Source organism: Larus michahellis, chromosome 16 (assembly GCF_964199755.1).
Source record: "Larus michahellis chromosome 16, bLarMic1.1, whole genome shotgun sequence".
Classification (NCBI taxonomy): domain Eukaryota; kingdom Metazoa; phylum Chordata; class Aves; order Charadriiformes; family Laridae; genus Larus; species Larus michahellis.
Genome location: NC_133911.1, coordinates 2,226,262 through 2,245,412, shown reverse-complemented (window position 1 = coordinate 2,245,412; position 19,151 = coordinate 2,226,262). Strand labels below are relative to the sequence as shown.

The 19,151-nt window shown below is 57.8% G+C and overlaps 1 protein-coding gene across 1 annotated transcript; it reads left to right on the top strand.

Annotated features, from left to right (window-relative positions):
- The first annotated feature begins 4,443 nt into the window (after positions 1–4,443).
- On the top strand, positions 4,444–17,402 carry EPHA2 (EPH receptor A2). The gene is made up of 17 exons (XM_074560789.1): positions 4,444–4,720; positions 6,078–6,145; positions 6,685–7,348; positions 7,839–7,994; positions 8,083–8,415; positions 8,525–8,649; positions 8,951–9,110; positions 9,202–9,301; positions 9,415–9,470; positions 9,576–9,701; positions 9,789–9,971; positions 10,496–10,557; positions 10,684–10,893; positions 10,993–11,142; positions 11,273–11,466; positions 14,635–14,790; positions 16,340–17,402. Exons 1-17 carry the CDS (start codon positions 4,444–4,446, stop codon positions 16,443–16,445), a joined length of 3,126 nt encoding a protein of 1,041 aa, XP_074416890.1. The 3' UTR covers positions 16,446–17,402.
- The last annotated feature ends 1,749 nt before the right edge of the window (positions 17,403–19,151 follow it).

The following is a 19,151-nucleotide window of genomic DNA, read 5'->3' as shown; positions in this document are numbered from 1 at the left end:
TTTGGGGTGCCGGGGGATTTGGGGTGCTGCGAGGTCTTGGGGATTTGGGGTGCCGTGGATGATGCGGGATTCGGGGTGCTGGGGGATTTGGGGCGCTGTGGGGCGCTGGGGTGGGGGGTGCTGGGCGTTTCGGGGTGCAATGGGATCCTGGGGGTGGGGCCCTGCGGGATTTTGGGGTGCTGTGGGTGCTGCAGGATCATGGGAATGGGGTGCTGGGGAATTTGGGGTGCTGCAGATGCTGGGGAATTTGGGGTGCGGGGATTTGGGGTGCTGTGGATGATGCAGGATTTGGGGTGCTGGGGGATTTGGGGTGCTGTGGGGCGCTGGGGTGGGGGGTGCTGGGCGTTTCGGGGTGCAATGGGATCACGGGGGTGGGGCCCTGCGGGACTCGGGGTTCGGGATTTGGGGCGCTGGGGGTGCTGCGGGATTTGGGGTGCTGCAGGATCATGGGGATGGGGTGCTGCGGGATTTGGGGTGCTGGGGGGGGGCGATGCAGGAGGGGGTGCGGTGGGAATTGGGGTGCGGGGGATGGGGGTGCTGCAGTATTTGGGGTACTGGGGGTGCTGGGAATTTTGGGGTGCTGCGGATGCCGGGGGATTTGGGGTGCGGGATTTGGGGCGTTTTGGGGTGATGGGAGTGGGGGTGCTGCGGGATTGGGGGTGCGGGGGGGGTGCTGTGGATGATGCAGGACTTGGGGTGCTGCGGGATGATGGATGGGGGTGCTGGGGGATTTGGGGGGGGTGGGGGTGCTGCCAGATTTGGGGTGCTGGGGCCCGATCCAGCCCCCCCCCCCCCCCACGCCCCCTATAACAGGGCCCGGACTCTCCTCCCCGTCGCGGCGGAAAACCGGCATTATTTTTAGGCCGGAAAAAGCCGATTTCTGGTTCCGGCCTTTTTCCGACTCAGCGGGAAAAGGGGGGGCCGGACAGGGCCCCCCCCCAATCAGTGACACACCCCCCCCCCCCCCCCGTCCCCGAGTTCCCCCCCCACCACTGTCCGGTACCGAGCTGGTGGGCGGGGGGAGGAGCCTAGAGTAGCCGCCTGGCCACGCCCCCTCCCGCCATTGGCTGCCGCCCCCCTCCCTTCCCACGCCGCTTTATGAATGAAAGGGGAGGGGGCGGACGGGGGGCGCGTTAACCCCTTCGGGGCCGGAGCGGGGAGGCGGGGCGGGGGGGGAACGACACACAGGGTGCTGCGGGACGCACCCGGCACCGCGGGGCGGATCCGGATCCACGCCCCCCCCCCCCCCCCTCGCCAAAACCCGCGCCACGGGGGGGGCCCGGACACCCCCACCCCCAAAACCCCCATTTTAGTTTTCATTTTTATTTACACCCCCCCCATTTTAGCATTCCCTCCGCTATTTTAGCTCCCCTCCCCATTTTCCCTGCCCCACCCCCCCGCATTTTAGCTTTTATTTTCCCCCCATTTTTAACTTTTTGCCCCACCTTTTAACTGTTTCGCCCCCCCTTTTGACTTTTTCCACCCCCTTTTTAACTCTCCCCCCTCATTTTAGCTTCCCCCCTCCCCAAAACGCCCCCCGGCAGCCGGAGATTCACCGCCGCACGCATGGGTATCCCTTTTTTTGGGGGGGGCCGGGGGGGGGGACACACACGACACACCCCCCCAATCACCCTTTATTTTGGGGGTGCTCCCAGCCCCCCCTAACCTGTCGGAGAACCCCAAACCGCCCAAAATTCCTCCCCAAAGCGCCCAAACTTCCCCTAAAAACCCACCCCACCGCTTCGGGGGGGTGCACACACACCCCCCACCCCCCACCCCCCAAAACCTGCCCATCCTCAGGATCGGGCCCTCCCAGTGCCGTACTGGTGGGGTACTGGGAGCGGCTCCTGGCCCTTTAAGAGCGGGCGTGGCCGGGTGACATCACTCGGGGCATGAATGAACAGGAGCGGGGTGCTCAGCCCCACACGCCCCACAGCGCTGGGTGCCGCCGGTTGTGGGGTGCACCCCGACACCCCCCCACCCCCCCCGCCACCGACACCCCCCCGCCATGGCGGGCGCCCCCCTGGCCTTCACCCTCCTCTTCCTCACCGCCGTCCCCCCCCTGGCAGCCGAGGAAGGTGAGCGCCACGCTTTTTTTTTTTTTTTGGGGGGGGGTGCACCCCAAAACCCACTTATTGGGGTGCTGGGGGAGGGGTGGGGGGTGCTGGGTACACCCCCGAAGGGGTGGGGTGGGTTTTTGGGGGAAGTTTGGGGGGTTTGGGGGGAACTTTGGGCGGTTCAGGGGACTCCGAAAGGTTAGGGGGGGCTGGGAGCACCCCCAAAATAAAGGGTGATGGGGGGGGTGTTCCCCCCACCCCAAAAAATAGGGGCACCCATGGGTGCGGCGGTGAATCGCCGGCTGAGCGTTTTGGGGAGGGGGGAAGCTAAAATGAAGGGGGGGAAGAGTTAAAAAGGGGGTGGAAAAAGTTAAAAGCGGGGGCAAAAAGTTAAAAAGGGGGAGAGGAAAAGAAGCTAAAATGCGGGGGGGGGAGGAAGCGAAAAGGGGGGGAGATAAAATGGGGGGGAAAAGGTAAAACAGGGGGGAAAAAAACTAAAATGGGGGAAAAAAAAAACCCAAGAGTTTTGGGCAACTTTTCCCCGTGCAAAGTGTCCGGTTCGTGCGGCGGGGCCGGATCCTGCTTCTGCCCCCCCTCAAAAAAGGGGGATTTGGGGGGAAAAAAAAAAAAAAAAAACAACTCAAAAAGGGGGAAAATCACCCTAAAATGGAGCGTTTCCCATGGGCGGCAATGGGCCGGGCGGGATCCGGGCCGGAGAACTGGAAAACAATGTCAGGAAAATCCCAAAAAGTGCTGGGAAAAAACAAGCGGCGGCTCGGCCTCCACCTCCCGAGCCTTCCCCCGCCGCTGGGTTTGGGCTCAGTTTGGAGGGTTTTGAGTAAAAAAAAAAAAAAAAAAGGGGGGGAAAAGTCACTTTTTCAAAATATATATATTTAATTAAAAAAAAAAAAAAAAAAAAAGTTGAGCTTTCTAAAAAGTCCCGTCCCAAGGGTTTAATCCCTGGTTTTTCGAGGGAAAGACGGAAGGATCCGGCCCCGAGCGCAAATAAATGGGAGGCTGGGGGGTGGTTTGGGATGGGAAATCCCCCCCTAAAACATAAAAATGGGGTGAAAACCCCTCAAATGGGGGGTTTGGGGAGTGTTGGGAGGGGGGTGACCCTGTGGCGGGGACCCCAAACCACCCCGAGACAGCTGTGGGATCTGGGGCGCGTTCCCAAAGTGCCGATTCCCAGGAGGGATCCTTGGAGATGTTGGAATTTTGGGGTTAAAAAAGTGCAAAAAGGGGGAAAGTGTTGGGGGAGCAGCGGGAATTGGGGGGGTTTTAGGGGGGTGTTTTGCTTCCCATGGGTTGGAAAGGGTGAAATCCTTTGGGAAGGGGAGGTTGGGAGGTGCTGGGTGTCCCGGCTGGATTCTGCACCGCCCGGCCGAGGTCTGGGGTGTCCCCGAGGGTGGGGAGGGGATGGGGACGGGATGGGAATGGGATTGAGACTGGGATTGGAACGGGAATGGGGACAGGAGGGGGTGGGATTCATTTTGGGATTGGGATTCAGGTTAAAGTTGGGATGGGGACAGGAGGGGATGGGATTGGGATGGGAACAGAATGGGGACAGGATTGGGATGGATGGGGAAAAGGACAGGACTGGGATGGGACTGGGATTGAGATGAGGACGGGGACAGGATGGGGATGGGAGGGGACGGGATTGGGATGGGGATGGGAACAGTAATGGGGACAGGACTGGGATGGGGATGGAAGGGGATGGGATTGGGATGTGAGCGGGAACAGAATGGGGATAGGTTTGGGATGGGGATGGGGTGGGATTGGGATTGAGATGAGGAGGAGGATGGGATGAGGATATGACGGGGTTGGGGTTGGGGACAGGGACAGGATTGGGATGGGGATGGAACGGGAAGGGATAGGATTGGGACGGGATCGAGCTGAGGATGGGGTTGGGACAAGGATAGGATGGAGATGGGGTTGGGGAGAGGATGGGATTGGGATGGGAAGGGATAAAATTGTGATGGGATTGAGTTGAGGATGGGGACGGGATTGGGATGGGGTGGGGACAGGACAGGGATGGGGATGAAAACGCAGTTGGGGACAGGGACAAGGCTGCAGGCGGGGATGGGGCAGGGATGCAGATGTGGGGTGCGATGGTGGTGGTGATGGTGGTGGTGATGGTGGTGGTGATGATGGTGGTGATGATGGTGATGGCAACGGCAGTGCGGACGCAGCTGGGGACAGTGACAGGAGGGGTGCAGGGGCTGCAGGTGGCGGGGGGGCTGGTGGTGCGGAGGGCGATGGGGCTGCGGATGCAGAGGAGGATGGTGGTGGGGCTGCAGGTGGGGTGAAGGGCGTGATGGAGATGGCAGACCAGATGAGGAGTGGGAAGGGGATGGTGTTGTAGGGGCTGCAGCTGTTAGTGGCGATGGAGGTGGTGGTGATGGCCGTGGAGGTGGTGGTGATGGCCGTGGTGGTAGTGATGGCCATGGTGATGATGGCGATGGCCACGGTGGTGGTGATGGCCACGGTGATGATGGTGGTGGAGATGTTGCTGGTGATGGAGACGTTGATGGAGGTGGTGATGGCCGTGGTGGTGGTGATGGCCGTGGTGACGATGTCGGTGGAGATGTTCATGGTGGTGGTGATGGCGATAGCCGCGGCAGAGGGGGTGCAGATGCAGATGGTGATGGCCCCGGGCATGGGTGCGCCCTTGGGTGCTGCGCCCCTTGACTCAACAGCCACAGCCCCGGGTTTCTCCCCTGACTCAGCCCCACCACAGCCCGGGGTGCGGGGGTTGGGGAGGGGGGGTGTCACCGGGGGGGGGGGGGGGGGGGCGGGGAACGGGACACCCTGCAGGGAACCCACCAACTCAGCTCACGCGCCAGCCTCCCGCCGGCTTTCCGCTCTCCGGAGGCATGCGGGGGGATTTCCAGCCGCAGGAACGCCGGGATATCCGCCCCGGCATCCTTCCTGACCCTGGGCATGGGGAGGGGGGGGGCACGACACAGAGCCATGCATGCCCTCCCCCAACCAGGCCCTTGGGGTTCCCCCCCCCCCCAGACTTTACCCTCTTGGGGCATGTCACGAGCTCGGCCGTTCTCAGCAGAGGGGGTTGAGGTGGTGGTGGTGGTGGGGGGCATCCGTCCCTGAAACTCCCCCACCCCCTTGGGACCCGTCCCGCCGGCGTGAACCCAGGCGTCCGGGCGCATTCCTGGGGGGTGATTCACCGACGGGGGGGGGGGCACCCGTCAGCGCTTCCCTCCCGGCCCTCGGCGGCCTCCTCTTCCTCTCCCGGGCGCTGGATCCGGCCACCGCCCTCGCCGGGGCGGCCGGCGTGCCACGGCAGGTCTGCCCGGCCTCGCCATGGGGCACAGCTCTGCCTCCGTTTCCCTTCTTTTTTTCTGGGGGGTGGGGGGTCCCTGGGGGTCTTCTTGTGGGGTCCCAGGCGAATCTGTGGGTCCCGGGGGCATCCGTGGGTCCCAGGTGTTGTTCGCAGGTTCTGGGGACATCCGTGGGTCATGGGGACATCCGTGGAGTCCAGGCGCATCTGTGGATCCTAGGGGTATCCTTGCGACCTGGGGACTCTGGGGGTGCTGAAGATATCTATGGGTCCAGGGGGACATCCATGGGTCCCAGGAACATCCGTGGGTCCCAGGGATACACACATAGGTCCTGGGAATATCTGTGGGTCCCAGTGACATCCATGGGTCCCAGAGATATCCATGGATCCTGGGTGCATCCATGGGTCCTGGGGAACATCCATGGGTCCTAGGGACATCCATGGATCCTAGGGGACATCCATGGGTCCCAGAGATATCCATGGATCCTGGGTGCATCCATGGGTCCTGGGGAACATCCATGGGTCCCAGAGACATCCATGGATCCTGGGCGCATCTGTGGGTCTTGGGGGACGTTCATAGGTCCCAGGAACATCCACAGGTCCAAGAAGCGTCTGGATGTATTGCTGGCATCTGCGTGTCCTGGGGCCATCCGTGGGTCCTGGTGGCATCTCCCAGGCTTTGTGCCCACCCTGCTAATGCCCCTCTCCTCTCCCCACAGTGGTCCTGCTGGACTTCGCCAAGGCACAGGGGGAGTTGGGCTGGCTCGCCCAGCCCTACGGCAAAGGGGTGAGCAGCCGGGGACCCAGGCGTCCGGCCCCATAGACCACCACTGCCCCAAGAGCCCACACCAGGGATGGGGACATCCATGGGGATGGGGACGAGGGCATCCATGGGGAGGGGGAGCAGCATGGGGATGGGGATTGGAACACCCATGGTGACCTCCATGGGGATGGGGACATCCATGAGGATGGGGTTGGGAATATCCCTGGGCATGGGAACCTCCATGAGGATGGGAACATCCACGGGGTTGGGGACCTTCACTGGGGTGAGAACCTCCATGGGGATGGAGATGGGGCCATCCACGGGGTTGGGGACCTTCACTGGGATGGGGGCCTCCTTGGGGATGGAGATGGGGACCTCCATTGGGATGGGACCTCCGTTGGGTTGAGGACCACCATGGGGACAGGGACACCCATGGGGACGGACACAGGGCCATCCATGGGGATGAGGCCAAGTGCATCCACGGGGACCAGGGGCACCACCCACCCTGCCTCAGTTTCCCCCTCCCCCCAAGTAGACCTTCATTTCTCTCCGGGGGGGGACAGTGGGACCTGCTGCAGTACGTGCTGAACGACTCCTTGATCTACATCTACTCGGTCTGCAAAGTGCTGGAGGGCGAGCAGGAGAACTGGCTCCGCACCAACTGGATCTACCGCGGGGTGGCCCAACGCGTCTTCATCGAACTCCAATTCACCGTCCGCGACTGCAACAGCTTCCCCACCGCCGGCGGCGGCTCCTGCAAGGAGACCTTCAACCTCTACTACGCCGAATCCGACGTGGATTACGGCACCAACTTCCAGAAGCGCCAATTCAAGAAAATCGACACCATCGCTCCGGATGAAATCACCGTCCAGGACGATTTTGCTTCCCGCAACGTGAAACTCAACGTGGAGGTGCGATCGGTGGGACCTCTCCGTCGCAAAGGGTTCTATTTGGCCTTCCAGGATTTGGGAGCTTGCGTGGCTTTGCTTTCCGTACGGATTTATTACAAGAGGTGCCCGGCTGTTTTACGGGGTATGGCTCGTTTTCCCGAAACGGTGGCCGGCGTCGACTCGCAGACCTTGGCCGAGGTGCGGGGGACCTGCGTGGAGGAGGCGGTGGCCGACCAAGCCCCGGCGCTGCATTGCAACGCCGACGGCGAGTGGTTGGTGCCCATCGGGGAGTGCCTGTGCCGGGCCGGCTACGAGAAAGTGGGAGACAGTTGCCAAGGTAGCGCTTGGGGGGGGGGAGGGGGGGGGAGAGGGGGGTAAATTGGGATTTGGGGGCGGGGAGGGGGGGGGTAAGGAGACGTGGGCAGGGGGATTGGAGGAGCCTTGAGGACGCCCCAGCTCAGCGCGTGCCAGGGGATAGAAGAGGGGGAGGCGGGAAAATGAGGTGTTGGCCCCAAAATTCCCCGTTCTGGTTCCTCGACCCCGAGCGTCACTAGCGCAGCGAGCGCGGCAGGGCTCAGAGGGATGGGCTGGGTGGGGGGGGGGGGGGGGGGGATGGTGTCCCAATAATACTAGAAGCTGCAAAATAAGGTGAAATACCCCAAAATCCCCACTCTGGGTGCTTGGGGGTGGGGGGAGAGGGGGAGCCCCAAACCCAGCTGGGTGAGGATGCCGTGGGTGGGGAGGGGGGATTTGGGGGGGGTCTCACTGATGTCATTGTGTGTTTGTGTCCCCGTCCGTGTCCCCCCCCGTCGTCCCCCCGCCTCCAGCTTGTCCCCCCGGCTCCTTCAAGGCCACCGTGTCCCCCAGCGGCTGCCAGCCCTGCCCGCCCCACACCCTGCCCTCCCCCGCCGCCGCCGCCGCCTGCCCCTGCCAGGACGGCTTCTTCCGCGCCCCCGACGACCCCCCCGACGACCCCTGCACCCGTAAGTGACACTTGAAGGGGGGGAAACTGAGGCACGGCACGGCCATCCCCCCCTGACACCCCCTCTCTGCTCTCTGTCCCCCCCCCAGGTCCTCCCTCGCCCCCTCAAGGCGTCACGGCCGTGGGGCTGGGGGCCTCGGTACAGCTACGTTGGTCCCCCCCCTCCGACCCGGGTGGCCGTGGGGATGTCACCTACAGCGTCACCTGCGAGCAGTGCTGGCCGGAGAGCGGGGAGTGCCGTCCCTGCGACGGGGGGGTCCGCTATTCGCAGCCCCCCCGGGGGTTGACGGGGACGGGGGTCACCGTCACCGACCTGGAGCCGCACGTCAACTACACCTTCACCGTCGAAGCCAGGAACGGGGTGTCACTCTACAGCCACCACCGCAGCGTGGCCACCGCCACCATCAGCGTCAACCAGACGGGTAAGGGGCCACCAGCATCTCCTACAGCTTCCCTCCATCATGGGGACACCTCCGTGATGGCCCTGTCCCCCATGGGGACACCCCCCTGACATCCTTGTCCCCATGGCAGAGCCACCCCGGGTGACATCTGTGAGCCTGGATGGACGGACGGCCACCACCTTGGTCCTCTCCTGGACGGTGCCACCACGGCAGCAGAGTCGGGTCTGGAAGTACGAGGTCACCTACAGCAAGAAGGTCCGTCCCGTGTCATGGCTTCATCCCCCCACCCCCAAATCCATCCCCCCATCCATGTCCTTCCCCCATCCTTGCCCCCACCTGTGTCACCCCCCATCTGTGTCACCTCCACCCATATCACCCCTCCATCCGTGTCGCTTCCATCCATGTCGCTTCCATCCGTGTCGCTTCCATCCTTGCCCTCATCCATGTCACCTCCATCCGTGTCATCTCCACCCTTGTCCCCATCCGTGTCACCCCTCCATCCGTGTCACCCCTCCATCCGTGTCACCTCCATCCTTTCCCCCACCCATGTCCCCAGGTGGACGAGAACAGCTACTCGGTCCTGCGCTGCGAGGGCACCTCCGTCACCATCCCCAAGTTGTCCCCTGCCACTGCCTACGTGGTGCGGGTCCAGGCTCTCACCCCGGACGGTCACGGCGCCTACAGTCCCCAGCACGAATTTGAGACCCTGCCCGAGGGTGAGGACCAAGGAGGGGGGCAGAATTTTGGGGTGGGGAGGTCCGGGGGGTGCATGGTCACCCCAAAACACCCCCCGAATTGTCCCTGCAGGCGCTGAGGCCATGGCATCCGCCGCTGTCATCAGCGGCTCCGTCGCTGGTGTCGTCTTCGTCGTCCTCCTCTTGGCCGCTCTCCTCTATGTTCTCCGGCGGTAAGGACATAAAAAAAAAAAAAGAAACCCCAAAACCCCAAAATACCATTTTTCCACCCCACCAAAGATGGGCAAGGGGTGATTTTTAGGGGCAAAATGCTGCTTTTCCGCAGGAGGAGGAGGTCACGGCCACGCCAGTCCGTTGAGGACGTCTACTTCTCCAAGTCAGGTGAGGAACGGGATGTCAACGGATGATCAACCTCATCCACAGATGAGGTCAGCGGGGATGGGTAGGGGGTTGACATGGGTGCTGACCTCTCCCGGCACCCCACAGACCAGCTGAAGCCCCTCAAGACCTATGTTGACCCTCACACCTACGAAGACCCCAACCAGGCCATGCTGAAGTTCACCACCGAGATCCCTCCATCCTCCATCACCCGCCAGAAGGTCATCGGTGCCGGTAGGTCATCAGGTGGCTTTGTCTCCCCGAAGACACCCCAAAATTGGACCAGGGTGGGGGTCAAACATCCCCCCTTTCTCCGAGCAGGTGAATTTGGGGAGGTCTACAAGGGCACCCTGAAGCGTGGTAAGAAGGAGGTGCCGGTGGCCATCAAGACCTTGAAGGTGGGCTACACGGAGAAGCAACGGGTGGACTTCTTGAGCGAAGCCACCATCATGGGCCAGTTCTGCCACCACAACATCATCCGCCTGGAAGGGGTCGTCTCCAAGTGTGAGTGTCCGTCCCCCCCCAAGAAAACCTCCAATTTCCCTGCAAAACATCCCAAAAAAAGGCTATGCAAAAATAGGGCGTTCTGAGCAACAATGGGTGGGGTTTTGTGGGGGAGTTAGGTTGGGAGGGAGGTTTTTTGGGGGTGTTGGGGTTTTTTTTTTGGGGGGGGGGGGGGATGGGATTTTGGAGGGGTGTTGAGGGTGGGTTGGGGTTTGGGGTTTTTTTGGGGGGGAGGTGGGTTCTTTTGGGGGGGGTTGGTTTTTTTGTTTTGGGCGGTTGGTTTTGGGGGGGTTGGGTTTTTTTGGGGGGTTGTTTGTGTTTTTTTTTTTTACTTGGTTTTATTTTGAGGGTTGGGGGTGGATTTGGCGGGGGGAGGTTGGGGTTTTGGGGGGGGGGTTGGGTTTTTTTTTTTTATCGTTGTTCGGGGCGGGTTGGGGCTTTTTTGTTTGGGCTTTTTTGGGGGGGTTTTGGGGGGAGTTTGGGGGAGTTTTACCCATTTTGGGTCTCTCTTTTGCTTCGTACAGACAAGCCCTTCATGATCATCACGGAATACATGGAGAACGGAGCGCTGGATAAATTCCTGCGGGTAGGTGAAGCGTGATGGCAACCTCCTCCCCCGGGGCACGGATTACCGGGTGGTGGAACCGCCACAACCCACCACGGGAAGCAAGACGAGAGATGGATTCGAGGCCGGATTCTCCCCTTTTCCCAGGAAAAAGAAGGGGAATTTGGCGTCATCCAGCTGGTGGGGATGTTGAGGGGCATTGCCGCCGGCATGAAGTACTTGGCCAACATGAATTACGTCCACCGGGATCTGGCCGCCCGCAACATCTTGGTGAACAGCAACCTGGTGTGCAAGGTGTCCGATTTTGGGCTCTCAAGGGTGTTGGAAGATGACCCTGAAGCCACCTACACCACCAGCGTAAGTGCCACCAAGGTGGGATGGTTGGCCACGGTGGGGTTTTGCTTTCTTGAGGGGGGGGGGGGGGGGGTGCAGGGTTGACCCCCAATGTTGCGGCAGGGCGGGAAGATCCCCATCCGTTGGACGGCACCCGAAGCCATCTCCTACCGCAAGTTCACCTCCGCCAGCGACGTCTGGAGCTACGGCATCGTCATGTGGGAGGTGATGTCCTACGGCGAGCGACCGTACTGGGAGCTCTCAAACCACGAGGTCAGCATCCACCTTCCTCCCCCTCACCAATTTTTGGGGGCAGGGCGGGGCGGGGGGGGGGGGCGTCCTTGCAAACAGACGGCTTTTAGGAGAGAAGCACCACTCAACCTTCTCCTCCTCCTCCTTGTAGGTGATGAAGGCCATCAACGAGGGCTTCCGCCTCCCGGCCCCCTTGGATTGTCCCTCCGCCATCTACCAGCTGATGATGCAATGCTGGCAGCAGGAGCGCGGCCGGCGCCCCAAATTCGCCGACATCGTCAGCATCCTCGACAAGCTCATCCGCGCCCCCGAGTCCCTCAAGGCGCTGGCGGACTTTGACCCCCGGTGAGCTCCGGGGGAGAGACGGGACGGGGCGAGGACCGGGGAGGGGGTGGGAGGATTGGAGCTGCGGGGGGACGCAATCTGCGGTGTCGCGCTCTTCCACGCCCTCGCGCGCCGTCGTGGGGTTGGGTGGGTTTGGAGGGGGTTATTTTTTTGGCATCGTTTTTTCGCGGTTCTGCGTTCTTGCACTCCTTTCTCATGTCGCTTTTTGCGTCCCTACATTCTTGCACTCTTTTTCCTGCACTTTGCCTTTTTTTTTGGCCTTTTTTTGCGCCTTCGCATTCTTGCCTGGCGTTTTGCGTCTCTGTGCTCGTGCCACGCTCTCTCGCGTCTTGGCGGGCTTTTTTGGCACTCGTTTTTTTGCATCTCGGCATTTTGGGCATCGCCTTTTTTTTTTTTTTTTTTTTGCGTCTCGGCATTCCTGCGCTTTTTTTGCGCCTTGGCGTTTTCGCATCGGTTTGAGGGTTTTGGCGCTCTTGCATCGCTCCTTGCCATCGCCGCATTCTCGCGCTTCTTTATGGCATCCCTGTGTCTTTACGCTCGTTGCTGCATCCCGGCATTCTCGCGTTGCTTTTTGGCATCTCAACATTCTTACGCTTTTTTGCCCCTTTGCATTTTTTGGCATCGTTTTTTTCGCAATTCTGCATTCTTGCACTCCTTTTTCGCGCCTTCTCGCGTCGCTTTTCGCGTCTCTACATTCTTGCACTCTTTTTCTTGCACTTTGTTGGGTGTTTGTTTTTTTTTCCGGCCTTTTTTGCGCCTTCGCGTTCTTGCCTGGCGTTTTGCGTCTCTCTTGCCACGCTCCCTCGCGTCTTGGCGTTGCTTTTTGCGCTCGTTTTTTTGCGTCTCGGCATTTTTGCGTTTCTTTATTGCCTCGCCCCATTCTTGCACATTTTTTTTTTGCAGGGTTTTTTTTTTGCAGGGTTTTTTTTTTTGCAATTTTTTTTTTTGTTTTGCGTTCTCGCACTCCTTGCACCTGGGCGTTCTCGCGTCACTTTTTCCATCTCTGCGTTTTTTGCGTTGCTTTTTTGCATCCGCGTTCCCGCACGCTCTTTCGCATCCCCGCATTCTCGCGCTTCTTTATTGCGTCGCGGCGTTTTTACGCTCGTTTCGGCATCCCTGTGTTCCTGCGTTGCTTTTTTTTGCACCTCGGCATTCTTGCGTGTTTTCGCACCTTCGCATTTTTTGGCATCTTTTTTTTTTTTTTTTTTTTACAGTTTTGCGTCCTCGCACTCCTTCTTGCACCTGGGCGTTCCCGCTTCGCTTTTTCCACCTCCGCGTCTTTGCGTTGCTTTTTTGCATCTCCGCATTCTTGCGTTTCCTTACTGCATCGCCCCGTTCTCGCACTTTTTTGCACCTTCGCATGTTCTGCATGGGGTTGGCAGTTTTGCATTCTCCCGTCGCTTCTCGCATCTCCACATTCTGGCGCTTCTTTATTGCACCTTTGCATTTTTACTTGCTTTTCGCGCCTTGGCATTCTGGCACTTTTTTCCACCTTTGCATTCCCTTTTTGCACCTTTGCATTTTTTTTTTTTTTGCAATTTTTTTTTTTTTTTTTTAATTTTTTATTTTTTGCGGTTTTGCGTTCCCGCACTCCTCCTTGCACCGGGGCGTTCTCGCGTCGCTTTTTCCACCTCTGCATTTTTTGCGTTGCTATTTTGCATCTCGGCATCCCGACGTTTCCCTGTCGCGTCTCCCCATTCTCGCGTTGCGTCTCGCATCGGCGCATTTTTGCACTATTTTTTGCATCTCGGCTTTTTTTTTTTTTGGTTTTTTGGGGTTTTTTTGCACTTTTTTTGCGCGGGTTCGGCAGTTTTGCGTTCTCACGTCGCCTCTCGCATCCCCGCGTTCTTGCGCTTCTTTATGGCACTTTTTTGCATCCCCGCGTTGCTCTTCGCATCTGGCCTTCTTTCACTTGATTTTCCCGTTTTATATATTCTTCGCTTCTTTTCTACCTCTTTGCGTTTTTGCATTAGTTTTTTGCATTCCTGGGTTCTCTCCTGCTTCTTTACATCTGCGCATTTCCACCTTTTCTTTTCCTTTTCGCATTTCCGCCGTCACTTCTCCCTTTTCGGCATTTTTGCCTTATTATTATTTTTTTTTGCATTTCCACTTTCTGCATTACTCTTTGCGTCTTCGCGTTTCTGCGTTCTTTTTTTTACACTTTTTTTACTTGCGCGTCGCCTCTCCCCGCGTCGGGCTTTTGCCATTATTTCCTGCGTCTTTGCACTGGGGCGTCCTTTCGTGCGTCTCCGCCTCTTTACACTTTTCTTGCTTTTTTTGCATTTGTGCTTTTTTTTTTTTTCCTCTCTTTTCACATTATTTTTTGCATCCTTCCACTTCTGCGTTATTTTCTGCGTCTTTCCATTTCCGCATGATTTTTTCACCCTTCCATTTCTGCACCATTTTTGCGTCCTTCCATTTTTGCCTTACTTTTAGCACCTTTCAATGTTTTGCGTTTTTTTTTTTTTTGCACCTTTCCATTTCTGCATTATTTTTTGCGTCATTTTTCGAATCCTTCTATTTTGGCATTATCTTTTGCATCCTTCCATTTCTGCGTTATTTTTTTGCAGCTTTTCATTTCCCCAGCGTTTTTGCACCCTTCCATTTCCGCATCATTTCTCGCGTCTTTCCATTTTCGCTTGATTTTTTGCGCCCTTCCATTTTTCGCAGGATTTCTTGCGCCTTTCCATTCCTGCATTCTTTTTTTTGCACCCTTCCATTTTCGCGTCACGTTCTGCATCTTTGCATTTCCGCATTATTTTTGGCGTTGCTTTTTGAATCCTTCTATTGTTGCATCTTTCTACTTTTCGCACCATTTTTTGCATCCTTCCGTTCTTGCATTACTTTTCGCATCTTCAAGTTTCTGCATCTTTTTTTTGCATCTTCCCATTTCTGCGTTATTTTTTTGCATCCTTCCATTTTCACATAATTTTTTGCGCCATTTCTTGCATCTTTCCATTTTTGCGTGGTTTTCGCGGCCTTCCCTTTCTGCACCATTTCTTGCGTCTTTCCATTTTCGCACTACTTTGGCGTCCTTCCCTTCTCGCGTCGTTTTTTCACACCCTTCCGCTTTTGCGTTTCTTTTTGCGTCTTTCCATTTTGACATCATTTTTGGCACCGTTCCCCTCCCTGTTTCTCATGCCCCCCCTTGCCGTCCCCCCCGCCCAGGGTCTCCATCCGCCTGCCCAGCACCAGCGGCTCGGAGGGTGTCCCCTTCCGCTCCGTCCCCGAGTGGCTGGAGTCCATCAGGATGCCCCAGTACACGGAGCACTTCATGGCCTCGGGCTACAGCACCATCGAGAAGGTCCTGCAGATGACCAGCGAGTGAGTCCGCATCCCTGTGGTGTCCCCTTGGTGTCCCCATACTCTCCCCATGCTGTCCCCTTGGTGTCCCCATACTGTCCCCATGGTTTTCCCATATTCTCCCCATGCTGTCTCCTTGGTGTCCCCATACTCTCCCCATGCTGTCCCTATGGCGTGTCCCCTTGGTGTCCCCTTGGTATTCCCATACCATCCCCATGCTGTCCCTACGGTGTGTCCCCATACTCTCCCCACGGTGTCCCTTTGGTGTCCCCATACTGTCTCCTTGTATTCCCATACTGTCCCCATCGTGTCCCCATACCATCCCCATACTGTCCCTATGATGGGTGTCCCTGCAGTCCCCATACTGTCCCCATACTCCCTCTTGGCATCCCCATGGTGTCCCCTTGGCATTCCCATACTGTCCCCATACCATCCCCATACCATCTCTATGGGGTGTCCCCATGCTCTCCCCATGCTGTCCCCTTGGTATTCCCATACCGTCCCCATGGTGTGTCCCCATGGTGTGTCCCCATGGTGTGTTCCCTTTGGTGTCCCCATACTGTCCCTATGATGTCCCCATACTTCCCCTTGGTGTCTCCATACTGTCCCCTTGGTGCTCCCCTACTGTCCCCTCCCAGCTCCCATGGGGACAGGGACGTGCTGGGAAAGGAAACCACTTCCGTGGCGTTGGCGTCGTTGCCCCAAGGGATGGGATAAAATTAGACATTCCCTGGCCAGGATCCGGCCGGAGAGGTCGGGACGAGCTGTGTCTGTCTGTCTGTCCCCCGGGAATGGCCGGGGGCAGGGGGTGGGGGGGGGCAGTGACGGGTCCCCAGAAACAGGGAGGTTGGGGCCAGATCCCTCCCAGGAGATGCTTGGCTGGATTCAGCCCCATCTCCAGGGGGTGTTTGGGGCTGGATCTGGCCCCATGGGATGCTCTGGGTTGGATCCATCCCAGGAAGTGCTTGGGGCTGGATTTGGCCCCACAGGATGCTCCGGGCTTGATACATCTCTGGGGAGTTTGGGGGGCTGGATTTGTGCCCAAGGGATGCTCAGGGCCGGATCCATCCCTGGGAGGGGATATATGGGGCTGGATTTGACCCCACAGGATGATCCAGGCTGGATCCATCCCTGGGGGGGGGGGGGTGTGGATATTTGGGGCTGGTTCTGGCCCCACAAGATGCTCAGGGCTGGATCCGTCCCCGGCCAGGATTTGAGGCTGGAGCCATCCCCACGGGATGCTCAGGGACGGATCCATCCCTGGGGGAGGAGTTGTTTGGAGCTGGATGTGGCCCCATGGGTTGCTCAGGGATGGATCCGTCCCGGGGGGGTGGGGGGGGGGGCAGATATTTGGGGCTGATTCTGGCCCCACAAGATGCTCAGGGCTGGATCCATCCCAGGGCAGGATTTGGGGCTGGATCCGTCCCCACGGGATGCTCAGGGAGGGATCCCCATGGGATGCTCCCCCCCAAACCCCCTCTCCCACCTGGCCCCTTTTCGGGCTCTTTCTACCCCAATAACCCTGATTTTTATTGGGTTTTTTTGGGTTTTTTTTTCTCCTTATTTCCAGAGATATCAAGAAAATCGGGGTGCGTTTGCCGGGGCACCAGAAGCGCATCGCCTACAGCCTGCTGGGGCTGCAGGAGCAGGTCGGCGCCGGGGGGGTCCCCATTTAAACCCCCCCCCCCCCCAGCTTCGTCCGCCCCAAAAGACTTGAAATCAACCAAATGAAGACGCCCCCCCCTCCCCTCTCCTCCTCCCCGAGGGGTTTATTTATTATTTCTATTATTATTAAGGGTTTTTTTTATAGTATTATTATTAATATTATCCCCGGGGTTGGGGATGAAAGAGGTGCCACCCCCATCCTCCTCCTCCTCCTCCCCCCCCCCCCCCCCAAAAAAAAAAAAATAATGAAAATTAAATTTCAAGCTCATTTTGGGCTGGGGGGGGGGTGTTTGGGGGAGTTTTTCTCTTCCCCCCCCCCCCCCACATTTCAAAAAAGAAAAGGGCTCAGCCCCAAAACTGTCTCGTTTTTGCCTTTTTTTTTTTTTTTTTTTCCCTCCCTATTTATTCCTCTCCCGCCGGGTTTTGGGTGGAATTTTTTCCCCTTTAACGCTGATCTGCCAGTGTTAACCTTTCCCTTTTATTTTTTAACCTAATTTATTCTATTTTTGTATATTTATTGCGAGGAAGTGAAGGTCGCGTCAGATTCGGGAGAGAAAAAAGGGGAAAAATTAAAAAAAAAAAAAACCCGGTTGCCTTTTTTTTTTATTATTACTATTCCCTTTTTTTTTTCTTTTTGTGGATTTTCAGGGGTTTGGGGGATTTTTTGTGGGGTTTTGATTCAAATAAAAATACATTTTTTGGTGGTTTTTTTTTTTCTATAATATCCTCGTTTCCCAGTGGCTTGCAGGAATTGGGGGGGCGAAGAGGGATGGGGGGGGGGGGTTTGTCCCTGGTTTTAAGGGGGTTTGAGGGTGTTTTAAGGGGTTTTAAAGAGTTTTTAAGGGTGTTTTAAGATTTTTAAAGGGTTCTAAAAGGTTTTGAGGGGTTCTAAGGTGTTTTTAAGGGGGATTTTAATGGAGTTTTAGCATTTTTAAGGGGGTTTCAGGGGTTTTAAAGGGGTCTGAGGAGGTCTAAAGGATTTTAAAGGGGGTTGGGGGGGCTTTAAAGACGGTTTATAAAGGGTTTTAATGGGGTTTTAAGGCATTTTAAAGCATTTTTAAGGGGGTGAAAGTTTTTTAAGGAGGTTTAAAGTGATTTTTAAGGGCTTTTAAGGGGGGGTTAAGGGGTTTTAAGGAGGGGGGTAAGGGATTTTAAGGGCTTTTAAAAGGGGGTTTCAAGGCTTTTTAAGGGTTTATCAGTTTTTAAGTGGGGGGGGGAGTTAAAGGGCTTTTAAGGGGTTGCACAAGCTCGAGGAGCATTTCCCGTCCGGGGCCTCTTTTCCTCAGCGAAACCCAGGAGGAATTTGGCTTTTTCATCACCCGCCGTTCCCCTAAAGCCAAAGCCAAGCCGCAGCGGGGACGGCTGCCTGGTGCCTGCAAATAACTGGGTGGAAAAAAGCCGGAAAAGGGAATTTTATTTCCCCCCCCTCCCCCCCACGAAAACCATAAAAAAGGGGGGTGTGGTTTGGCGGGGGGGGAGGAGGGACGCCAGCATCCTACTGCCAAAGCTGCTGTTTGGGTGGGTTTTGCCCTGTTTCAGGGCTTCGGGCCCCCTAGGTGCCCCCTGCGTGTCACGAGTTTGCCGGTCTCAGCCCTGATGCCGCCCTTGGTCCCGGGTCAAAGTCCAGCAGCGCCCAGGGAGGAGCCGGAGGGGGAAAAACGTCAGATTTGGGTGCGTGGCAGCGCCTTATCTCTGTTTGCCTATGGCGGGGCCGGATAAGGGTGCTGGGGAAACTGAGGCACGGAGTGAGCGGGGCCTTTGGGGTGTGCCCCCCTCCCCTCCCCCCGCCACCTCTGTCACCCCGGTTTTTGGCAAAACTCCCATCCTAATCCCCATGGGAGCAGACATGGGGTGACAGACAGGGATGGGGGCATCACCCATGGGTGCTGTGGTCCCATCACCCTGTGAGCACCCTCACCCCCACCAAGCACCCTCCATGGGTGCTCTGATCCCCCTCCCCATGGTTCCCTCACCCCACTGAGCACCCACCATGAGTACTACGGGTGCTGTCGTCCCCATGCCCCACTGAGAAACTGAGCACCCTCCGTGGGTGCTGTGGTCCCATCACCCTTCAAGCACCCTCATCCCATTGAGCACCTTCCATGGGTGCTGTGGTCCCTCTCCTCATGGTCCCCTCACCCCTCTGAGCACCCACCATGTGTATTATGGGTGCTGTGGACCCCATGCCCTATGAGCATCACTCTCAAGTGATGTGGGTGTTGTGGTCCCATCACCCTATGACCACTCTCACCCCGTAGAGCACCCTCCATAGGTGCTCTGGTTCCCCTCCTCATGGTCCCCTCACCCCTCTGAGCACCCACCATGAGTATTACGGGTGCTGTGGTCCCCACGCCCCATTGAGCATCACTCTCAAATGACACAAATGCTGTGGTCCCGTCACCCCATGAGCACCCTCACCCCACCGAGCACCCTCCACGGGCGCTCTGGTCCCTCTCCTCATGGTCCCCTCACCCCACCGAGCACCCACCATGAGTACTACGGGTGCTATGGTCCCCATTCTCCACTGAGCAATGGAGCACCTTCCACGGGTGCTGCGGTCCCATCACCCTTCGAGCACCCTCATCCCATTGAGCACCCTCCATGGGTGCTCTGGTCCCCCTCCTCATGGTCCCCTCACCCCTCTGAGAACCCTCCATGGGTGATATGGGTGCTGTGGACCCCATGCCCTATGAGCATCACTCTCAAGTGATGTGGTT